At 40.9% G+C, this 25,186-nt stretch overlaps 1 protein-coding gene across 2 annotated transcripts in view; it reads right to left on the bottom strand.

Moving 5' to 3' along the window:
• Positions 1-1,211: 1,211 nt before the first annotated feature.
• The window catches only part of palm1b (paralemmin 1b), a 31,877-nt gene continuing 7,902 nt past the window's right edge, over positions 1,212-25,186 (bottom strand). Inside the window, exons 1-6 of one of the 2 annotated variants that reach the window (XM_017302521.1) lie at positions 16,113-17,200; positions 15,949-15,991; positions 14,225-14,305; positions 7,233-7,348; positions 6,980-7,047; positions 1,212-6,799 (exon numbers count right to left, since the gene is read on the bottom strand). In XM_017302521.1, the coding sequence (XP_017158010.1) occupies positions 6,429-6,799; positions 6,980-7,047; positions 7,233-7,348; positions 14,225-14,305; positions 15,949-15,990 (678 nt within the window). In that variant the 5' untranslated portion in view covers position 15,991; positions 16,113-17,200 and the 3' untranslated portion in view covers positions 1,212-6,428. Of the gene's footprint in view, positions 6,800-6,979; positions 7,048-7,232; positions 7,349-14,224; positions 14,306-15,948; positions 15,992-16,112; positions 17,201-25,186 lie in introns of those variants that run through there. The other variant, XM_008399174.2, reaches the window with a different exon arrangement.

Raw genomic sequence — 25,186 nt, 5'->3', positions numbered from 1 at the left:
GGTATTTTAAGAGCTGCATTTGGAGCAAACTTTTTCCTGCTGATGACTTTAGATAATTTCCTACATTGTGATTGGCTGGGCTTGCCTATGACGCTGTCCTCCTGCAAGAGCCATCACTGGTAAATGCAACATCAGCATTTCAAGTTGTGTTTTCCCCCTCCCCCCCCCCAAGTTACAAAATCATAACATATGTATCTTGGGAACTGGCAGCAGTCTACATTTGGTCACATCTTGACTTGTGTGACAAGATGTAGCCTGTTTGTGGTGTAGCAGGTAAACTGTGAGGTTTTTCTTCTGCTGTCAGCAGCTGGTCTTGTAACACTGTTGCACTGCTGTGGTCTGCATGCAGTTTTTAATGACTCTGATTGTTTTATTGCATTATGTTTCTGTTCCTGCCCCAACAAACCAGTTGCTGAGGAAAGGTAATTTACTGTAACTGATACCACGGCAGCAATTAGATTTTGCTACCCTTGTGAAGCTAATTGCATTGATTTATATGCGCTCCATTCTTCGGTTTGCGTTCTCCTACTGAACATATTCCAGCCTTTCGACATCGTCCGCTTTTATTTTTCCTCAAGGTTCAATATTCCCAGGGGTCTCGTCTCACATTTGGTTTTCTTTGAAGCATTATCGGCTGTCATATTAATGGCTTTGTTATTCATTCCTCTTGAATGTTGCTGTGTTCCAGTACATCGCAGAAAAGGTGCTGCTACGCTAAATGTGTTGCACTCGTGTTGGACTCGAGAGGGTTTTTAAATAGCTATTTATTGAATGTGCCACTTCTGTGTAATGCAGTCACATAATTACATTTGTTTTGAGAAGTAGTGTATATCTGCCCTCTCTCTGATGAATGCGCTGTTTAATGCAGCTCTCTCGTCGTCCCCCTAATTAACCCTCCATCTCTCTTACCTTGCCCGCACGGGTCACAGCGCATTTCACTACAATGCAAGTTGAATCGCTGATGAAATGGTGCAGGCATGCCGCCTAGTGGGTTGACTTGGGCACTGCACTTTACAAAATATTAAGGCAGCAGCGTGGGGGGGGGCAAAAATCTAAGAATTTGTGCCCAGTAAGGGATTCTACTTCGTCTCTCTCAAATCACAACTACAATACATCATTATTATCTTGCATTTTTATTAGATATAAAATTCAAAATGCTTAGCTGACTCCTCTGTTCTGCAGCTGCTTAATTACACTCAAATGTATCCGACTTGATGTTGTCAAACAGTAGTTTTTATTCAAGACAGGACATCTAGATGACCACATAATAGATGAACAGGCATTTGTTCAGCACAAATTTATTTTTCAATATATATATTTTTGCTGTGGCTGTGCTACGCCAGAGACCCCACAACTAAGCAAACCTTCAGCCCACCAAATTTACATTTATTTTCTATGTATGCATATAGACACATAATGTACATGTGTATACAATTTATACACACATAGGTTGCCAGTTAGTCTTTTCTATAAAGTTTGCATCCACTCAAAAATGTTTCACTTTGGATGATGCAACAACAACAGAAAAAACCCCAAAAACAAAATAGGTTAAGTAATAAAAAAAAAAAAGAGTAAATGAAGGATATAAAGTTTTTTGAAGACACCAACATTAGATTAGTCTGCATATTACCTTCCAACAAAGGTGCAGGTATCTAAAATTGTCAAAAAGTGTTAGGTTCTCATAGCTATTTTGCAAAGTATTCGTACTCCTTATTTAGTATTTTGTCATTTTATAACCACAAAGTTCACTGCATTTTATTTAGACTTATTTGTGCCACATCAACACCAAAGTTCCATTTAGCTTGGAAGTGGAAGAAAGATTTGAGTTTTCAAAATGTTTCATTCAGCCCCCTTTTTCTCCGATACCTCTAAATATAATCTAGTGCAACCAGCTGTCCGTCGGCGTGACATTTAATTTCAGTCGAAATACAGTCGTTCTGTGAAGGCCTCAGAGGGTTTGTCAGAGAACATTATTGATCAAACAACATCAGGCAAATCAAAGAACGGAGCAGACAGGTCAAAGGTAAATTCTTGGAAAAGTTTAAAGCAGAGTTAGGTTATAAAACAATATCCCAAGATTCAAACATCTGACAGAACTCTGTCCAGTCAATCATCTGAACGAGTTTGACACAACTGGAAAGCTACCAAGAAATGTCCATCTGCCTACACTATGATGGCAAGGAGACAGTTAATCACAGACTCAGTCAAGGGATCCACAGTAGCTCTAGTAGACCTGGTCTTTATGGCAGATTGGCAAGAAGAAAGTCAAAAGAAGTCCTATTTAAAGTCACGCAGGGCGCACAGAAATAACGTGGAAGAAAGTGCGTTAATCACGTGGACCAAACACTACACCTGACCACGAAACGTGGCAGCTTCATGTCATGGAAATACTATCTTCACCAGGCACAAAAAAAGTTAGCCATAAACACAAATCTAGAACTTTAATGCACTTAATTAAGTTGGTCCGGCCAAAGTCCAGACCCCAATCCAATCTTGAAACTGTGGTAAGGCTTGAAAACCGATTCTGCCAAGATTCTCTCCATCGAATCTGACTATGCTTGAGCTAGTTTGAAAAAGTGAAAATATGCGAGGCAGATATACCATTAAATGGTTGCAAAAGGTTCCGGAAAAAACATTGGAACGCACACCACACTTTTTACTTTTAAAAGTAGGGAAAAATCTGAAAACCAGGCATCCTTCGCCACCCGCTTCACTTATGTGCCAATCTGTGTCGGCCTATCAGATAAAATATATTGAAGTTTGTGGTCGTAACGTGACAAAAATGCGGAAAATCTCAATACAAGTAAGTGCAAGGCACCGTATTCTCACGGAGCGCTCCTGCAGAGTAGAAAGGCAGTGTTTCCAAGTGGGTCGTTGGTCACATGAAGCAGAGCGAGAAAAAAAACCTCTGTCTAGGAAAAGTTCAGCCAAACAAACCTGACAAGGCACCAACAATACAGATGTCTATTTTTTTTTCTTCTTCTTCTTCTTAAATACAAACATCAAATTCAATAAGCAGGCCTTGCAAAAAGGCCAAAAAGACAGAAAAAATAAAAATAAAAACATGTACATGAGTATATATGAAATGCTGTTTGTACAGTCTGAGTGGAAGTGTACATATGGAACGCATAGACTGTAATGTATTCGTCCAGACCTGCTGACCTCCCTTTGGAATGTACGAAGGGATCGTTTCACAGGTGGAAAAACGCAGGCAGGACTTGCATCTGGCACTGAAGGTAGCAGAAGATTCTCAGGAGGGCAGCCGAATCCTGCCCTACCAGCAGTTTGAGTAAGAAAGAGGAAACAGGTTTGAACAACAAAAGTTGGCGATTGAGGAGCTTTGCAGCATAGCACCAGCATGAGGGATTTATTTATTTATTCGTTTTTTTTTTTGTTAATTCCCTCCCCCCCCTCCAAGTAGCAGATATCCAAGCATAGAGGGGTTGCAGCTACAAGTTTGACATTGACGATGAAGGAGAACAGTGTATGAAAGATGTGGGTGAGCAGAAGACCGTTTGTGTTGCATCACTGACTCAGACCATCCGTAATGTCATGTTGTCAGCCAGACAAACCAGGGTCAGAACTGGGAGCAGGCCTTTCGGGCTTTCAGCTTGCACTCCTAAAAAAAATTGCCAGGCTGACATTTTGCTTGAGAGCATCGACCGTCTATACACGTGAAAGACACAATCTCATTCACTAAATTGAGTTTTAAGGCAGATCAGATCAAAGATTCTTGACATTTGAAGAATGAAAGCCTTTTCCATTTTTTTTTTTTTTGGAAACAAGTGTGACTATTTGCAGAGTTTTTTCTTTTGAAAAGTAGTCAGGGGTTAAACTGGGAGTGAGCCAAAAAAAAAAAAAAAACACAAAACAAAAATTGAAAACCACACAGGGAAATTACAGTATATTTAAGTTTTATTTGGTTCATAAAACGACAAAAAGCTTTTTTTTTTTTTTTAAATTAATATTTAGTAATGAGAGCTGAACAGCTTTGCCTTTTCTTCATTATAAGGTGAACAAAATCCCAATTTAACCCCTGGGTTTACATTCATGTGAACAATGACGGCATATAATAATAAAGACCCAACAACTGGTGAGATAAACAAAGCTGCAAGGCTTCATGCAGTGCTACCTTATTTAGATTTACATTGATCCTACTGTTGAGAGAACAGAATTACTTACAGTGTAGGACACATTTATTGGTACACCTAGTAAAAATGTTTTAAGAACTCTAAAATAAACCCATCTTTTATTGCAGCAGCTTAATCTCACACATACATGTTTTTTAAATACAACTCCAATCTTTAATTTGAACCCATTTATTGATTTGCAAGTATATTCCCTGTTAAGAAATTGTTGGATTTTAGAAACATTAATTGGTAATGATAATCAATTTAAAGCAAATATTACTAAAGAATAATAATAATAAAAAGACTTTATCCTTTTTTCAGAGTTTCTAGGTACATCTGATTAGTAATCTTCTGTTTCTGGGGGATAAATATGATGTGACACAGAGCCAGTAGTCCTTGGTGAGTGGCTAAAAGCAGCCAAGGGTTGGACTCCGTTTTATACTAAGCATGAATGTGTGAAAATAAAAATGTCATGCCCACTGTCAAGTACGGGGGAGGATCTGTGATGCTGTGGGCATGTTTGTCCTCAGATATGCCTCGGGAACCTCGTAAGAGCGCACAAAATTATGAACTCAGAAATCCCAGGAGGTTTCTAAGTAAAAATCTGCTGGGCTCCCACCAGTTAGATCAAAACGAGTCATAAATGGATCTTTAAACGTGATAAATATCAACACAGAAATGGTTTCTGAGACAATATCAGTCTCCAGAGCCAAATCCTGTGGGCTGAATGATGAGAAGAGGATTCTGGAAGATCTAGAGCAGTGGTGCTCAAAGTTTTAGCCATGATTTGTAACTGTGAGTTTATAATAAACTATGCATTAGATATTTTATTGACGACTCTAAGTCAGATTTTCTCGTAGAAAAGGAACGTGAAAACCAGAGCACATCTAACACACCAAAAGTGCCTTTCACCTTTGCCTTATCAAAGGTGATTTCCTACATATTTGGATCAACTGTTTTCAATTTTCTTGGTCTAGAAACTTGTTTTAGCCTGTTATCAGCTGGCTCAATTAAGCCGAGTTTAAAAGAGTGGGCTATGTGTAAAGCTCGCTGAGAGTTTGTGGTCCAATTTATTACGATATTAAAACGAAAGTCAAACAACGTGACTTTACCTAAAAGATCAAAGAAACATCGTGGCCTGTTCTGGCGGTGTTAAAAAAAAAAAAATAAAAAATGTTTTTCATCCTAATCTGCCAATTAATGTGGCCCACACTTTAAGCCTTTCCAGCAACAGCGTAGTGGTGCGAATCACCTACAAACTTATATCCACTTCTCTCACAACAGAAAACACAAAAGCGGTGACCTCCATGGTGCGTCTGCCGTGCTCCACGACCTAGTGTTAAACTAAAAGTGACCCCGCAACACAATCGGTGTGACTCTATGTGCCTCTTTGCCGTATATTTGCCTTTAGACATAATAATGCGTTACTCGAACACTGCATTTATAATAATTCACCATTACTGACAGGACTACTTGTGAGACTAAAGATATGAGCACGCACGACTCTAAGAAAAGCACAGACACTTGTTAATGAGTGTTCATCCGGTGGCGCTCACAAGCCTCAACATGCAGGTGGTGGTGGAAGGGTGACACAGAGAACCAAAGCAATAAATACATTGTATAAAACATAATTTCATATCAATATATTAAAATACTATTCAAAATAATGTCTTAGACAATATTGCAATATGAAATTGACTGATAAATAGTTGGTAGGCCTACACAGAGAAATATATATATCTGTATATATATATTTAAGTATCTGTGTCCTTCATAGTTTTGTTGTTTTGGATTTTTTTTTTTTCCCGGAAATTTTCCCAGTTGGGCTGCAGTACAATCCAGAGAGCTAATACATTGTTTTTTTCTCTCTTTTAAAACAATAAGAACAATGAACGTACAGTACACAGCCTCATAATAAGGAGAAACACACTTAGTAGGCTACGATATAAAGGTCAAGACAGAAAAATAGAAAAATATCAATAGAAATCAAAAGTCAAATACAGAGAAAGTATACAGAGTAAGTGTACTTATGAGTCTTTGTGGTTCTTGGAGCTGGAGCTCGAGTCGGCTTTCGTTGTTGGGATGTTGACTGTGTAGCTGTAAATCAGTCCTGACACACACTTCCACACACAAACACAAAAAGCTACATACGTTTGCAAATATGGACTCATGCAATGGCACACGGTTCCTCGCACAGGTGCAGGTGTGTGTACTCACCCATACACAGTCAGTCTCACGCAAACATACGCACACACACACGCACGCACGCACGCACACACGCAGTTAAACACACATATCTCACATGACCGTGCAGCATTTGCAGGTCTGTTTCTTCTCCTTCTCTCCTTCCTCTCCTCCTCCGTTGGCCTTCTCTTTCTCCGCCATGCTGCCGTTGGGCGGGGCCTGCTCCTCCGTGGCCGCGTCCGCCGCCTTCCCCTCGCCGTCGTCGATCACCACGAACTCGGCCTTCACGTTGCCGTCCACGCCCTCCATGCCCAGGGCCGTGTGCGTCTCCTTCTCGTCCTCGACGGTCTTGTAGCCCATGAACACCAGGGTCACTGGGTTGTCCTCGCTGGCTTGGTCAGGGCTGGGGCCCAGCAGCTTGGCTTCGACCCCCGTCACCTCTCTCTTCGGGGTCTGGCTGGAGGTCTGCACTACTCCGTTCTCACCTACAGGGAGCGCCAGAGCATAGGAGAGAGGACAAACGAGGGGAGAAGGTGATCAGGATAAGGTGGAGAGACACGAGGCGAAAGAGGATATACCGTTTTAATAATCTGTGGAGCTATTATTAGGTGACTTTCTCTTCGTGTCAAGTGTTGCAGCTGTGTTGCCATGGACACAGAACTCACCATTTTCTTTGGCCACACCTTTATTAGCTGGCACGCCTGTCTCCAGCTCTTCAATTTCTTGCTCCAGCCTGGCTCAGAAACACAAACACACACACACACACACACACACACATGCACACGCACGCACGCACACACAAACACACGCGTGCGCACGCACACAAAAATCACAAACGTTTACTTTTAACACTTTCACTCCAAGTCAAACTTTACTTTTTGTTTTTCAATTTTTTTTGGGTTTCAAACAGATGCTCACCTGAGGATGACCTGTTCCAGAAGCTTGGTCTTCATCTCGTCCTCCTGCAGACGCCTCTGCGTCTCCTCTTCTGCTGGAGCTCCATCTAGCAACCAGCGCTCCCTCAGTGACTTTGACTGCAAGTAAACACAAAACAGTGAAATGTGATTGTATGTGTGTGTGTGTGTTTTTTTTACGATGACATTAAAAAAAGAATAATGGAGATTCTCTGTCTGCCCTTGATTGGCGATCTTGACTAGATTTTTTTTTTTTTTGTATATGGAAACCACCTTACAAGATACCTCTAAACAAGGAACAATTTGTATTTTTATGTAGAAAAATGAACAAAATGAAGCCAATAATTATCTAACTTTTTTGTCTGGACAGTCTGACACTTCTAAATAACTTCCAGTGCAACCAATTGTTTTCAGAAGTCAACTACTTGGTGAACAGCATCCACCAGTGCGTATTTTAATCTCAGTATAAATCCAGCTGTTCTGTGAAAGCCTCAGGGGTTTTTAGGGAGCAGTCGTGAACAAACGGCGACACGAAGACCAAGAAACGCAGCAGATGGGTCAGGGATAAAGTTGTGTCGTTTAACGGCTTATGATGCAAAGCAATATCTCAACCTTGAACAGGTTGTCAGTCGTTTTCACAATTAATTTAACATTTTTCTTCCACTTTTTCAATTCTTATATATCCAAACTCCTCAGTATTTTTCTGAATTATCGGAACAGTACTCCTGCTCTTGGACTTGTGTATCGCGTGTTGGACTTGAGAATGCACTTCCTCTATTCAGTTGCTGCACAAGCGATATTGTTTTACATAAAAAGCAGCTGAAAGCGCTTTTAGTCAGACAAGCATACAGCTAGAGATTCAATTCGATTGTTTTCTGTACTTTATTGTGTTTAGTCTGTATGATTGGTTTTTTGAGTAATTTATGTCTGTTATTTTCATCATTTTTATGGTATTTTATCTTTTTGCTACTGTAAAAATGTTGTACTCTTCTATCCATCAAGAATGCTATATAAACAAACTGTATTTACTTAGTTATTTCAGTTGAAAGAACCACACACCTACTAAGACATTGTCCTACATTTACAAGCAGGGAGAGGGAAGCAACCAACAGAACCCCAGTGGTAGCTTTAGATGAGGTGCAGAGGTCTGCAGCTCAGGTGGAGGAATCTGTCCACAGGACAACTATTAGACATACACTATAAAAAAATCTGGCCTGTTTGCAGTTTGCAACGAACCATCCAGGGGACAAAGCAAAGACATGGAGGACGGTGCTCTGTTTAGATGAGACCATGCATTATGCAAAAACTGTATATGTGGCAGAAAAGTTATCAACAACCATTTGGAGTTTCTACACGCGTTTATTATGCTTTGCAAACTAAAAGATCCCGGAATGGAGGGGTCTTAAGTCAATTCGGCAATTTTATGCCCCGGTCAACCTTGAAGTCTAGTCATAAACCTGGAACCGGTGTGACTCATAAAGGGGTGATGTGGGATTGGAGAGAGAGCCTGATCTACTGCAAAGAAGAGACGGCAGAAGCAGCTCCGTAGTCTGCCCGTGTGCTCAGAGCGAGATGGTATCTTACTAAAGTGTGTGTCTGATGGGAGATATATGCTAATCGGCATAATCTAATAAAGATAACCTGATGAGGATTGTGCCCAAGAATTTTGCTCGTCTTTAAACGACTGGATGCTTTTGCTTATAAATGGGGTTTTTTTTGGAAGCAGGTCAGAGTCGATGTGATGATAAATGGAGCTAAATGCACAAAAATCCTCAAGCAAGACCCACAGTGCAACAACTCTTAAACACACAACCACTGCTGCAAGTAGAGATTTTAGATCGGACCGTTTTTACGTGTTAGAATGAGCTAGTTACAGCCCAGCTTTGAATTCAATCGAGATTTGGCCAAGGCATAAAAATTAACGTTTACTTCCCTATCCCGTATATTCTGACTCAGCTTGAGTCAGAAACGTTTTTTTGTCTCCAGAAGAGCAAAACTCACTTGCAGCTGTAATTGTAGCAAATTCCACATTACTTCGTGTTGGTATATCGCAGAAACTCACACAAATAAAACACGTTGGAGTTCGTGAATGCGATACAATATGTGAAAATGTGAACGAGGTATGAGTTACTTTCGCAGGGCACTGCATCGTGTGCTTGTTACGAGCACCTGAGTGACTCACACTGTTGCTGTCAGACGAGCCTGTGAGCCTTTTAGTACAGGTGGGATTAGTGTCGCTTTCACCGAGACACAGCAACAAGCCCCTTAGTTAATCTAAGACCAGATTCTTCTCTGTCCGACTCGTCTGCTGACTGGTGCCACTCAGGGGATTCAGTCGAACTCTTGAACTGCAACCCAACAGCCTCGCCAGTTTGAGAAAATGTGGCGCCTGGCCATATTGGACGGAGGCTGCCAGCATCGAACATGCAATTCTGCTAATAAACTTAACTGAGCATGGGACTGAAAAAGTAGCTGGGTCAGTGGAGTGAAAACAAACCAGCTTTATTCTTACACTTTATTTACGACCGACTCTTGCCCGCGTGCTGTTTGCACTGCGCTCATTTCTCCCCCCCTCGGTTTCTAACCAGGTATTCTTATCCTGACAACACCCTCATGTGGAGAAGTTCATATCAAAGCGAATACTTGACATGCTTTGAGGTAAATATAACAGTGCCTTGCTTGCAGCTGTTAGATCAGACACACAAAAAAGAAAAAAATAATAATAGCAATAAAACTGAAAAACAAAGAAGCTAAATGAAAAAATAACTTTCTCTCTTGTAAGCTCGGTGTGAATTCTTCTGCAATGATGCAACGTGAATTTCAACACTAAACTTCCCCTATTTTTTTTTTTTTTCCTCACTCCTCCCTCTCTGACTTGACCCCGGCCCGTTTCTCTCCTGGAGGCGTAAAACGTCCATGAACCTGGATGAAGTTGGAAATATTTTGGTTCGCCCCCCTGCTCTTTTCAACCTGTTAGTTTCTCTGTCTCACTTTCTCCACTGTGTAATCCAGGTTCAGACACTCAGCTGCCCCAGAGCTTTACAGCACACAGTCTCACGGTGTAATTCAACACTCCTCATTCCCCGGCCCTGCATGGTCTCCTGGGCACTGAATCCAACCCCCTACTCACCCCACCCTCCATCTCTCTCTCTCTCTCTCTCCCTCGCTGTCTCTCAGTTTTGTTCTCTCGCCACACCCTACTACTCTAACGCCTGACATCACTTAACTGGCTCACTCATGCATACCCAAGCACGCGCGCGCACACGCACACACACAGACACACACACACACACACACGCACACACGCACGCACACCCCCCCACACACACACACACACACACACACACACACACACACACACACACACACACAAACACACACACCGGGCTGCGTGAAAAAGTCGTAAAGCCGGAGTGCTGAAGCTACGTCTCGTTCTATTGTTCCTCACAGTAAAAGCTGCTAACGTAGCAGACAAAGGGCGGAACTGGGACACAGGGTGCACACAGGCAGACGCGCGTCAGGCCGGTGCGCGCATCCAAATGAAACGAGCAGCTGTAGACAGCAGAGTCTCGCTTCAGGAGTCATTTTATGTCTTTCGCCACTCAAATTTACCGAAACGAAGTCTGTTGTTCAATTTAATAGGAGTTCAGTGAAATGTTTGAAACCGTTTTTGAACTTTTTTTTTTTTTTCGGTATACATCTGAAAGTAAACAATGTACAAGCAGAGGAGTCGGAGTCTCAAAAGTATTTGGTCACACCAACTTTAATGACGTCCCATTCCTAATCCATAGGGTTTAAATTACTGTTGGCCCACCCTTCGCAATTGCAACAGCTTCAACTGTTCCGGGAAGGGAGTTTACAAAGTTTGAAAGTGTGCTTAGGGGAATTTTTGATAGCTCTGACCTCAGATGTACATTGCTGAGGTCAGACACTGATGTTGGACCTGAAGGTCCAGCTTGCAATCTCAGCCCTTTTGTGCAGCCTTGTGCAGGTCAGTCAAGTACATCAAAAGCAAACTCGCCCATTCACAAATTTAGGAACGTTACTTTGTCACAGTCATGTCGGAACCACAGGGGCCCGTTCTGAAACTGTTCCCACAGACTGAAGAGCATGAAATCGACCAAAATGTCTTGGAGTGCTACAACATTAAGAGTTTCTTTCTTTGCAATTAAAGGAACTGAGCACCGCTCCTGAACAACAACCCCGCACACTGAATCTCAGAGAAAAGCTGTTTCCTGGATAGCTGCCAAACCCTCATATGTCCCTCATATCTTCCAAACAGAGAGTAACTTTTTCTCGCCAGAGAACACGTCTCCACTACTCTGTTACATCACTACATGTGGCACTTTACTTTGGTGACGCAATGCTTGGGAGCAGCTGTCCGGCCACTGAAACCCATCCCACAAAAGCTCTGTACGCACTGTTCCTAAAGTTTGGAAGGCTTCAGCTATTGACTCTGCAGACAGCCCACTGTGTGCCTCCCTGCGATTTTATGCAACTGTAGTTCCCAATTACCTCCACCTTGTTGCAATACCTAACGGTTGGCTCCTGACAAACGACTGATGAATATTTGACAACTCTTCTGAGGGAAAACGTGGAGAAATTGGGAAGCTTTCTAGCACAAGCCCATTTCAAAAGAGTCAGCCTGTTTCATCCAGTCTGACCTCTCCACAACCCTGGAATAAAAAGGGCTATTAGATGATGCACAAATGAATGGATATATGTTTGACTTTTTTGATGACTTTTTTCATAAAGTAGCAAAATGATGTGTTGACTGCCCGTGTTGTATCTGAATCTTTCGCTGTTATTTTCAACATGGCGATAAGTAAAAAATAAAGAATTGTGCATTTTAGGGAAAACATTTTAGTACTTCCTCGTAGCTTTATGTAGAATAACCAGGACAGGATTAATCTTAGTAAGTTTTAATAAGTGAGATTTAGTAATGTGCTGCCTTGTACAGAGAAAAGTTGCCCTATCAAAACAGGAAATACTTTTCTTAATGCTTTCCCTTTCTTCTTTAATTTTACATGACCCAGCATTAGTTGTAAAACTAGTAAAGATATTATGTGTGCACTTTTATACAGTTATGTTTGTCTAGAACATGACATATTCACAATAACGGCTTCAGCTGGTGAAAATCAAGATTTATTTTGACAAACATCGAATGCTTAACATCAGCATTAATCTAATGTCTTTTCATCGTCTTAGAATTTCATCTTCACTGCAAGAAATGAATCCCTGTATGCATGAGGCTAGATTAGTAAAGTGATTCAATCATGGGGGTGGTACACTAACTAGTTTGTTGAATGAGGTAATTTTTCACTTTTCCATATTAATGCAGCCTGTGTACAAAAAAGAGACACACACAGTGCAGAAAGAGTCTTCCCATGCTACTCCTCAGTGTGATTACACTTCTCCCTTATCCCCTTTACGCCTGTTTGTGTCGGCGTGTGCGTGAGACTCTGCGTGTGAGACGAAAACGGGGGTGCGGTGGGTGTAAGAACAGTTTCCTGTTGCTGGGAGTGGGACAAAAATCTGTTTCCTTTGCCAAAGCTCACTGCATTGTCTGGAGGTTCTGTGTTTTCTTTTGTGCCTTTTTTCTCGTTATGAGGCATGCACACAGAAACAAGCGCACGCATGTACAGCTACACCCTCACAATGGTTTACTCTGAAAATAGAAAAAGTGCGAGAGCGCAGGGGTAACGGCGCAGGTCACGATTACTTTTTACAAACACCAAACGCCCGCACAGGCGCACACGAACCTCGACCTTTTGCTCCCATCTTTAAGCTGCTGAACTGTCCCAGGACGAAATAAGCGTAGATAGCGCTGACACATACACTGACAATAGCCTTGGTTTAGATATAATAAGTGCGCGTGTGTGTGTGTGTGTGTGTGCGCGCGCATAAACAGCATGTGGAGGAGCTGATGGCGTTATCTGCGGTCCATTCTGAACATTCCATGACAGCGGCGGTGAGGGAGTATCTCACTGTGTTGGGCTGCAACATTGGAGAGTTTAATGTTGTGTGGGTGTATAGCAGCGCTCACACAGAGCATGATTCTAAAAAAAAAAAAAAAAGAAAAACGGAGGCCTGCCCGGCAGTGATCCTGCTTCAAGTTCTGCCCAGAGAGAGGCGTGAGGGGGTGCAGATGACACAGATTTGGATTTCATCAGTGGAGAGCTCAAGTACTTTTCAAACAACGTTAAAACCGTGCCTTCTGTCAGAATGCGCATTGCGATCCTGCCTTTGGTCGGCCCCGGCGTTTTATCGCAGCGTTTCTCAAGATGTTTCAAACATGTGATGCTTCTGTTCAGCAGGGACACTTCTCAGATTTTAATTGGTGTGCAAAAAAAAAAATTAAATGTATTGTCTTCATTTCAAAATTATGCACTACATTTTTTTTTAGTTTGTCAGATGAAACCTCACTGAAAATACATTAAAGCTACAAAATGTGAAAAGTACAAGGGGTGCGAGTATTTCTCCAGGGTATTGTTTTAATCAGTTCTCCTTCTGTTTTAACATTTTGAAAAACAAAATGGAGTTTTTGAGCGGCTGCCGACGTAAAAAGTCAGACATTTCTGTTGTAACTATGACGTGTAGTTATTAAGCCAAGTTCCTTTGGTATTTTTTATTTTTCTTTTAATGAAAATTTCACCACATTTTCATAAAGAAATTTACATTTACATTTTTATTATTTAATTATAGGCACACTTGTGTTTTGGTGTGTGCTCTTGGGGCCAAGCGATGACGTTTCATTGCCAGTTTTACTTATGTTTCTTTGCGCAATGACATTAAAATATGTCGAAGTTTAAGTCTAAGTCTATAAAGAAGACAAGGAGCCAAAAATGTAAGCAGGTGAAGATTTCGGTGCAGTGACGACAGAAGACAGCCTCACCAACCGAGTAGCATTCGTCTCCCCAAAGGATTGTCCTCGCCGAGGTATAAACGTAAAAAACATACAGACAAGTGGAAGAAAGAAAGCGCATTACTGTATACCTTGAGATGCTGAAGTTGCCGTCGGTCGTCATCGAGCTGCCTCCTCTTGTTTTCAATCTCTGTCTGCTTCTTCCTCTTCTCCTGTCGCCACACACAGACACAAGATCCCTCACAAACCGAGCCACAGAGGTTTGAACCAACTAAAAATGAGCGCAGCATCACCGGCAACATTATCGAGACGACTTATTTTTACCGACAATTGCTTTTAACGACTGTTCGCACGAGGAGCGCTGGCCCGCGGTCAGACAGGACTCTAAGCAGAATACATCTTGCGAGATTTAAAGGTTACATTCATTCATATAAACTAATAAAAAAAATAGATAAATAAAAATAAACTTTTTAAATAAGAAAACAACTGAGCACATTTTAAAGTTAACTTCACAAAGATGTCCCCTGTGTGAGAGTTCAAACTGGTCTTCGGGGTCCCTGCCGCCTTGGGGCTTACTTATGCCTCTGGCCGGCTTTGGATGCCAGTCTGCAAAGTGCTCGTGTTAAGTTTTGCGGCGCGTCTCCAACAGGTTGACAGCCGTTTGGTTTTTATTAGGCAGCTGGATTCTCTCAAGGTTCGGGTCTTGAGGGAATAGAAACCGGCTGGCTTCGAGGTATGTGTGTGAGCGTGTTTTTTTTCCTGCTTTTCCCTGATGGAAACCTGTAAAATGATTTCATTTTGAGAAATAAAAAAAAAAATTAAAAAAATAAAATGAGTCACAGCCAACAGTGCAAGGCGTAAATCCCCGCCTACAAACAAATGAGTTCATCCAGCAAAACGCCGATTGACCCTCAGAAACAATAGAAAAACGATTGTTGTATGACACTATGCCGATTCGGACTATTTATGTAACAAGTTACGATTTGACTGGAAAGATATTGACTAATATGGCGATATGTGCTGCGTTTAAAAATGGTGAGACAGACTGCAACTACCTGCACCGAGTGGAAAAGAACAGAATCATATATTTTGACTATTTTATAAAATACAGAAACACACTGCTAGATGCATAATCGTATTCTTGCAAAAAAAAAAAAAAAAGTTGAAACAAGAGAGCCTTTTGTAATGTCACTCAAAGGAAGGATTTGGATTTCTTGCACACAACTCCACATGAAGTTAACACTGATGATTAGAGAGTCAGGAAAATTCTGGAAATCCTTGAATTCATTAATAATTCCTAGAATTGCAGGGTGGAAAATATGCATTGCTTTTCTCCAGCCAGACGCTTAAAAAAAAACTGGACTTATCAGCTTGCATTTCTGGAAGTTTGTGCGATACAAAGCGGTGCACAAATCATTCAGCCAGGAAAGAATTCCTCTAAAAACACCTGGCGTTTTAGAAACACTACAGGCATGATTTTCTTGATAAAAAAAAAAAAAATGCATTTCTTATCTGTATTTCTTTGGTTTGTTTTGTTTTAACACAGCAGAAAAGAAACAGTCATTGGACAGCTGAGTGAGATACCAGGAGTTAGACAGCAAAAAAAAAAAAAAAAAAAAAAAAAAAAAGGAGCGAGCTGTATCTACACCATTAGCTTTGGATGCCTACTAATGGGTGGAGAAGATGGGCTCTAAAAGGTTGAGTCATTAAGTCATCCTATCAGACCTCGACAGGCAGCGATGATTTGTTGTCTCTACAGCCGTCCGACCGTGTGGCCTGCCTGATGTGCAGCCTGCAAGAGCTGGGAAGAAACAGGCAGTGTGTTCGTGTGTGTCTGCATGTGGATATAACTTACAGCGATGACCTGGAGTCTCTCCTCTTGTGACACCTCTGCCATCCTGAGGAAAAAAAATTAAGACAGATTTAGCAGGAGATATTTGGAACCCCACGATTACATTCGGCGCCCTTTGGTGAGCAGTTCTCTTAGTTCTCTTCCAGAGGAGCGTTCGCTCAACAAACCTGCACTTTTCCAACGACTTCCCAGTGACTGAAGTGAAATATTTGGTCTATTTGGCACTAAGGCAGTGTCTCTTTCCTGTCAGGGTGAGACAGGGTAGGCAATGCTAATGTGGAATCATGGCGCTGCTGGAGATTCCTGCTCTAATGGGTTCCAGACCAGAGATCCAGGATGGAGGATGGACGGAAGCAAGATTTAAAGCCAGAGTGGAACGACTGTGACTGTTGCCCTACTGAGACGGGATGCTGAGCGATAGTAATAGTCATAATAAGTCTCCACTAAAGGCTCATGTTACGATTATTCGAATGACAGGTCGCAGACTTCAGGAATAGTTATTAAATGCGATATTTCCTTTGGAAGAAGGCTTTCGAATAGCAACAAAAAAAGCACACGACAACGAGACCGGTAATTTAGATCAGCCACATTAAAAAAAACCCAACAAAAAAACCACCACGGTTTTATAGTATTAACATCAACATTTTGAATATGAATGTAAGAAACAATCTAACTGTTTATATTTCAAATAGTAATTTCTAAAACTCCTGAAGGGCTGGATCTTATATTGCTCTATGCTCAATAAAGCATCACTTTAAGAATAACTCCAAACCAAAGAAACTGGAAGTATAATTATAATTTATAAGGTAAGGATCTAGATTCTCTAAAGAATACACAGAGGCTGTTCTAATGGTAATAATAGCTGCTCTAAAACTCAGAGTTAATATCGGGGGTCTTAATTCTGCACTGGCAACACACACAAAGGCAAATGTTTACAGTTACTAATGCTAAGCACTTTAAATTACAAATAAAAGAGGCAAAGAGAGTTTTAAATGTCAACTCTAACTTGTCTTTATTTGGTTTAAATTTCAGCTCTAATTTGTTTGTCTTTGAGCGTGAGCAATCCCAGTAAAACAAGGTTTTACTAGATCCCAGTAAATCACAGCTTTACTGGGATCGCTCGCATGCCAAATGATGCTGCCTCTCTGCTCCAAACTTGAACAATTAACGACCACTCATGGTAGGAATGGTAGAAAATAAATGCTTTGAATATTGCTCTTATTTCTTGTGATATTTTAGTTCAGAAAAAAACAAAAAAATCTGCAGGTCAAAGGTTTACAAAATTAAAAATTTGATTGGCACACCTTTTTTATTTCATTGTTGATATTCTTAATGAATAAAGAAAATTGAAAGTTAGCTAGTTTGTTATTTCTAGAGTGCTGCATCTAGAAATGACAAGAGTTAAAAGGAAACTTTTAACTCTTGATAAAGAGTTAAAAGTTTATTAAAATTATCTTTTAATAAATAAAAGATAATTTTATTATTATCTTTTCATTCAAATGGCTTCTTTCAAGCAAAGAGACTTTTAGAAGATAATATTAACTTTCAGCAAAGTTGATCTGATTTCTCATTCTGAGTTTGCTTAACAACAGCCATGGCGGTTTGGATATTTTGCATATGGATATTTTGTTATTAACAATAACAGTGTGTTATTGTTAATAAAAGATAAAGATAGTTAAAAATGTCAGTTCTGTATTCATATTGCTTTCTGAAAAAATAATTGTAAAGCCCTATTTTACACTAACTGATTCTTCTCTCTCACACAGTGTGACAGTGCCTCTTTTACTAAAATGAATGCAAGACAAGGCAGACTATTTTGAAATTTATAAATGAAATAATTACTGGAGAGAAACGAGAATTTACCAAAATAGGTATCAGCAAGTCAAAAGAGATCAGAGAGTTCGGATCAGTGCATCTCAAGATAAGAAGTGAAAACAAAGTATTAACCGGCCAAGCGTGTTGTGTGAGAGAGAAGACACAATCTCTCTCTCTCTCTCCTCCCTCCCCTCTCTGAATGGGACACTGTGAGTGGAATGTATGCAAAGCATGCCTATATTTATCCCTCTAAACATGAGATTTGGTATCTGCCAAAAATATCCATTGACATTTCTTTAGTTACAACCCAGATACGTTCAGTTTTTGTCAGCAGAATTGGAGCAGAATGGCACTCTTATGAACAGAATACAATTAAATCTTTGTAAATAAATAATAAAATACCGCCCATTATATAAGACAAAGTGATTGTTCACGGAAAAAAATAAAACTGCTTAAACTTCTTTAAGAAAAATAATTTGAAAACTTGCATCTATTATAAGTTGATGTGTAAAAGCAACTGCAAATATTTCAGATTGATAACATCAGTTTTCATACACTCAAACGTAGCATCAGCAAAGCTAAAGATAATTGCCTAACGAAGAGATACTTAAGATTAAGCCATGAAAATACACCCGGTACAGCACAACTTAAATGTGGAAATCAATGTAGCCCAGTGATGGGGATGGTTAACAAGTCTAATTTACTGAGTCGGTGTCAAATTATCAATAGCTGCAACCTCAGGAGAAGATATTGAGTTCTCCCACTCTGTCTGGAGGCTGCCTCTCTCTCGCTTGAGGAAAAAAAAAAAAAAAAAACTGGGAAAACTATTTTGAGATTGTGTAAATGATAGCTTTTTTCACAGATTGGAGGTGATTTTTGCAACAAAGCAATGCTTTCATTGCTGGAAAGGGATGATTGGAAGGGAAGCTTTGGTTTTCCTCCCTTCTTTAAATCAAACTCTCTCAAACGAGCAACGACGGAACAACTCTGCGTGACTCCGACCGCCTAAAACCCGACATGCTTCGGTGCAAAACACGTGCAGAAGCGGTGTCACCGCTCCTGTTGGGTGGCAAGACTCCCACTGTCACAGTGCGAATTAGCTGTCACTAATTCGCGGAGCTTATTACGAGGGCCGAAAACACACAGAGTCGACAGCTCTCATGTCAGCTCCGGTGTGAACTGGAGTCTTCTGAACCTCCAGTGGTCTCAAACATGGGGGTTATAGGACTCTTCACACTCCTGTACAGCAATCATATGAGTGACCTCAACAAACAGACTGTTTTTCCATCAGCATCACATGGAGATGCTTCGGGGAAAAAAAAAAAAAGAGAGAGAACCGCAATCATCTGATCAATCCCTCAAGCACACACATAAACACAGTCATATTATACTTCCTGGATTTTTTTCTGTGTTTTTTTTTCACATTTGACCCGTCAAGCCAATCAAGCAAAATCAGGAGGAATGAAAGCACATGGGAGGAAAGCATGTGGAAATTCTCCGCATAAAGAAAATGTTTGACATGATAGACCAGAACCGTAAAAAATAAAATAACCTAGAACTAATGTTAAAAATATTTACCGCTTATCTGAACCTGTCATTATTATTATTAGAAGTAAAGCCAGTGTCATCTGTGAAGACTTTCTTGCATGCCCAAATGCGTAAAAAACTCGCTAAAGTTTTCAAGTGATGTTCCAGACCATTTCCCCTCATGGGGAAAAAAAAAGCCTGCTTCTGAAATAATAAATAGGCTCACTGGTAGTTGTCAGAAGCACAGTCTGTGATCGGATTGTCCTCCCATTGCCTACATGTGTCCCCCTGACCTGCTGCGCAGAAGTCCTGTTTGAAATTATATTCACATCTTTGGTTGTTCTGCTAACTTTGCCACATTGCACACAGAAACTGGTGCACAGAAGCTGCACACTGCACTGATCGACATGGACCGCCATTGATTTCAGCCTGGGGTCATCAGGCATGCAGCCGGCGGATGCTAACATTCACAGCTCATTATTGTAATTTCCTTAACCATCAAGAATTCTGGATGACTGTATTGATTTTATTACACACGTTTCAGCTGAATATGACTATGCTTACGACGTTGTTAAATTTTCTATGAATCAGTGGATGAACAAGCATCACGAAGAAAAAAAAAAGAACTGATGGACAGCGTATAGTTGGCAGTAAGTTAGGTTCGAAAACAGATTTGTGTTAGACCGGCAAATCCAGCAACTCAGAAGTCACTCTGAAGGCAGGAGTCCCCAGAGTCACCAGGAAGGTTTCAGAGGGTGACGGGTCGCTGATGATCCTGCAGTGCCGAACAAAAACCAAAAATCTACAACAGAAATTCAGGAGTCTTCATATGTTATCGTCCAGTATGGGCCCAGGAGTTAAGAGAACAGCGAGTCTCAAACTCACCTGGTACTTGGTTTGGCAAACCGAGCAAGAAAAGGGTTGGACCCTGTTCACTGTGGTTATAAAAGCATAAGCATGCCTAGTACCAGGGCTGCGTGTTAGGAGGAAGAAATGTGATTGCTATGGTGAATGTTGCGATAATAATAAGACTGGTGATAAATAATTCAAGTACTGATAATGTCTTTATGTTTCGGATCCTTAGTAAATATGGACCCCACATTATAACTACATAAAAATTCACGATAACGGCCTTGATAACAAGGATTTAATCAAAAAGTTGATTCTGGTTGACGTCACCTATTTTGGCATTGAAACAACACAGATTTTTATTTTTTTTTTATCTTACTTTCTGGAACATTTATTCTCCATTAAAAAGTAAGAATTCCCAAATACCTCACAGATATAGTATCTAAACAATTAGCAATCTCGTATGTTCAGATATGGTACTCCACAAGTTTTTGTTGTAAAGAGTGTTAAGCTACTGTTGCCTTTTTGTCATCTTGTCACAGTTATCCCATTTTCACCTGACCTCTGACATTAAAAAAAGGCCTTTCCATCTACACAGCTGCTGGCTTCTATGTTTTTCTCTGAACATCATTAAGAGACATTTATGTGTAAAAGTCCCATTAGATCACTTTATGGGCATTCAAATTAATGACATATTTAAAGTAACCTTTATCTCCTTTCTTCCCCCTTTCAATGCCGGGTTTGAACTTCAGCAAACCTTCCTGCAGTTCAATGCCTGGATTCATTGAGCAGGTGAACAGGCGTATCAAATAAAGCGTCCATTTAGTGCGTATTCTAAAACACAGCTGATCATGGCCTGATTTTTGTTGATTGTTTCCATTTTGTTTTAAGCAAAATTCAAGATTTGGTAGCGTTTGTCCAAGCTCCGTGACTGATGTGACAAATTTTAAAATCCTTGACGTAAAAATGCAGCCTCGTGTTCTGCTGCCTCTTACACAAACTACACACACGGAGGGAAAAGCTTTGTGGCATAGTTAGGAGAGTAATTACATTTGTCACAGTAAAAGGAAGATGACGAGGGAGGCAGGAAGTCACTTACAGACGGGGTACAATGACGTATTGAATCAGATAAATGTAAGCGATCCAAATGTCGATCAAGAAAAAGCTGGAAACGGATGTGATCTTTAACGGCCAGCGGGGTTTTAAACATTTGTTTCTGGCAGTATGACAAAGCAGGTGTGCAACAGCCTAAGCCGGTAAGACACAGTCATCCTCGCTTTCTGCTGGGTGCTCTGCAGTCGCAGCGTTTCCAGGAACACATTAACTGGCTGCAAAGTGCACCATCATGTTTTCTAACCACATTTTGCTTATAATCTTCTGGCTCCGGCGTACACTTTTGCCCTGTGCAACTCCACTGGATCCCCTCAAAGAAATTAACTTGGTGCCCACGAAGCTACATAGTTAATAATGCACGCTGCCCGTCACTGATTGAGAACACGACGCAGATCTGAAGACAAACAAGCTTTACGGTTTACAGACGCAATGTTTTCTAACAGGAACTGGCAGGGTGCAGCCAAAACATAACAGCTGCAATTTCCCTGCAACATTTATAACCGACATATTTTATTTCATGTGACAGAAACATCTTGCTTTTAAGTGTAACCGTTTGCTTTTGTAAAAAGAAAGCTGATTATTAAAGTTATTTTGACACAGAAGTTAGTTCAGAAGCGTTGCATCAATTATTGACGTAGCACAGTCTGAGTGCATAAAGGTCAGCGAGAACATGGCATACCAACATAAGACGGCTCACATTGTCCGTTTCACATATAATTATCTTTAGTGACACATTACAGCAGTCGTCTTAATCACAGATTCCTTTTAGACTTATTCATGTTGTTTCCTGGCATCTGTTGATTATCAGTGACTAAACATCTTACTTTAAAATGCCTGAGCTGATCTAATATCTATTTTACAGCTACTTCTACAAAAAAAGTCATATGCATATGATCGGCCCGATGGGAATATTCTAGTCTTACGTGTAAAATCATAATAATAATAATAATAATAATGGATTTTGTGCTCCTCGATGTGTTCAAACATGGATGCCGCAGGTTCAAGTAACTTGAACTCTAAAGGGTGAACGCTTTTAATAAAGAACCACTGACTTGAAACAATGTCAAGTTGCCGACAGGCTGGTGAAAAATACTAATAATGTTTTTGCCTCCCCCAGTAAGACTGATGCTGATTATGGAGGAGCAGAGGCCTTTTAATTTGTGCTGCTGGTTTGGAAACTTCACAGGCCAGATTTGTTACATGCGTTGTCAGAATTATTATTGGATATTCAGAGGATAGAAAACAAAAGTTTTGCCAAAATTGCTGTGATCCAATTGTATGTAAGCAGTCATGAAGCCTCTAAAACCATTGGCGGTATTAATTTGGGTATCGAATGCTTTGAGATTACTTTCAGGCCTTAATAAACAAGAATGGGTTTACATTAGAAACCTGAAAGAAACAGTATCTATGTCTAATGGTAATGAGTGTTTTCATGAAAAAACCCAAACCAAAACAATTACGTAATAGCCTCGAAAGAAAATTACAAAAAAATTAACTGCATTAAATTATAACAGGCAGGAATAACTCCATCTTACATCGTGGCAACATTAAGTTGAACTGAGCTGCATATTTTTTATGACTTTAAATCGATTAATAACCAGTTACACCCTTACAAACCAATTAAAATCGGCAACGTAGTTCAGCTATAGTTCTCATGGTGCGGCTCCATTTCACAGAAAACACTGCAGCTAATGAACTAGAAAACAGCTTTTAACGATCCCACTTATGATATGTCGAAACATAAACACCTTTAAACTATTTCCATAAATTAATTTGTGCTGTCTGAGTGGCGAAGAGGCGTTCATTTGCGTTCAAACTCACAGCAACAGGAACCTTTTAACAGGCTTTCAAGCAGTCTCAAAACTAATCTGATAAAGGAGCAGCTTTAAAAATGAATATATATATCATTTTTTTTCAGGACATATATTACTTTAAAAGTCTGACTGATTAGTTTAACAATCCAGGCCTGGATTAAAAAAAGATCAGGTACTCAGAAAGGAAGTTAATCTCAAATCACTTCACACTCTCATTATTGAAGTGGCACTTCTTTCTCCTCACTGCTGTTCACGTCGTCGACTTCCTTCCTTCAGGCCACAAGAGGACACGCACAACAATATCTGTGCCTTTCCCCCCCACCCACCCCAAACTCCAACCAAGCTCTCGTCTCAGGCCAAACACCCACACGGTGACCTCGTCGCCACCACACATGCACACTCGGCAGCCTCCTCTCTGAGGCACAACACAAACTGTGCCAAACGTAAACACTGCGGTGCCAATAAAAACCAAAGGAAGTCCGCTGAGGTCACATGTTAAGTCTTCCAGGGGTCACGGGGTAAAACTAGTTCCCTTCTTTCAGGTCAGCAGTAAATAACGGCTCCGCCGCTGCGGCAGTCAGAGGAGGACAGCGCTGCGCGACATCCATGTCGAAAGCACAAATGAGGCACTGTTTAACATGCACGTCGTGAGGACAAATGGGAAACCACGCGCCGATTGAGAAATGCAGGGCGGAGTTGTGACGAGGGGCGGTGGGATCAAGACGACCAAGAAGCGCTGCTAACATCTTACTTTGCCAACTCCGTATTGCAATACAGCGCCTGGCATTTTGTTGCATCAATATGACCTCTATCAATTTCTTGGGAAATCAAAAGACACGAGGGCTGCACAGTGGCGCAGTTGGTAGAGCTGTTGCCTTGCAGCACAAATGTTCTGGGTTCGATTCCCAGCCCCAGTCTTTCTGCATGGAGTTTGCATGTTCTCCCTGTGCATGCATGGGTTTTCTCCGGGTACTCCGGTTTCCTCCCACAGTCCAAAAACATGACTGTCAGGTTAATTGGCGTTTCCAAATTGCCCCTAGGTGTGAGTGTGTGTGTGTGTGTGCATGGTTGTTTGTCCTGTGTGTCTCTGTGTTGCCCTGCGACAGACTGGTGACCTGTCCAGGGTGACCCCGCCTCTCGCCCGGAACGTTAGCTGGAGATGGGCACCAGCAACCCTCCCGACCCCACTGAGGGACAAGAGTGAAAGAAAATGGATGGATGGATCAAAAGACACGCCATGAACAGTTCACATCTTCTATTTGTTAAGACAAGAGGAACTCTCATTTTACTTTCTCTGACAAGGCTATTGTTGTCTTTCTGGCAAACAAAATTTCAGGAATATCTGCTACATAAGACCCCCAACTATACCCGATTTTTGTCAGCTTTTGACTTAAAACTGATGTAGTTCGATGCTTTAAAAGGATAGCTCTGATGACTTCAGATCAGATTTTTTTGTCAAATTAGTAGATGAATGTCATATTTTATTGGGTGTATAAAAAACACACACACAATATCCTCAGAGTAGTGAGAGACTCGAACGGAAAATGCAGTCAGTGAGGTATTATTTTTAGATAAAATACATCTACATTTATCACAAGACCTTAAAGATGGCCGCTGTTCTCTCTGCCAAATAGCTTCAGTGTTAGATTAGGATCATTTTCAAACAACTACAAGACCTGGTAAATCGCAGGAACTTCTCTCTGTGACCTGTACTTGTAGTTTAGGCAAACATTGTGGTGGGTCTGGCTGCCTTCTACTAGAGGGAGAAATCTGGCATTCCCCTGACTTTCATTACATGATACTGAAAATACCGACAAGACAAAAACAAAGATAGGAAAACAATAACAAGATATGAACAACAAAATGTGTCTGCTATGCATGTGTCTTGCATGTGTGTGTGTGCTCAAGTGTGTACAGAATTGGAGGAAGAAGCAGCCTGCAGAAAACCGGTAATCAGCGTCACAGAGGGGATAGGAGGCTGGTATCACCACAATACTCATGTCAGGAAGTTGCCTCTCACATTCACAGTCATGGACACAACATGCAGCAGTGCAGGGGACACTGACGGCACGGGCAACCGACGTTTGGACCTGCTGCCATCCCAAAGCCAGCAGCCCTCGACC

This window comes from Poecilia reticulata, linkage group LG22 (genome assembly GCF_000633615.1).
Source record: "Poecilia reticulata strain Guanapo linkage group LG22, Guppy_female_1.0+MT, whole genome shotgun sequence".
NCBI lineage: Eukaryota > Metazoa > Chordata > Actinopteri > Cyprinodontiformes > Poeciliidae > Poecilia > Poecilia reticulata.
The sequence above is the reverse complement of the archived record's forward strand: the minus strand, read 5'-3'. Positions and strand labels throughout refer to the sequence as shown.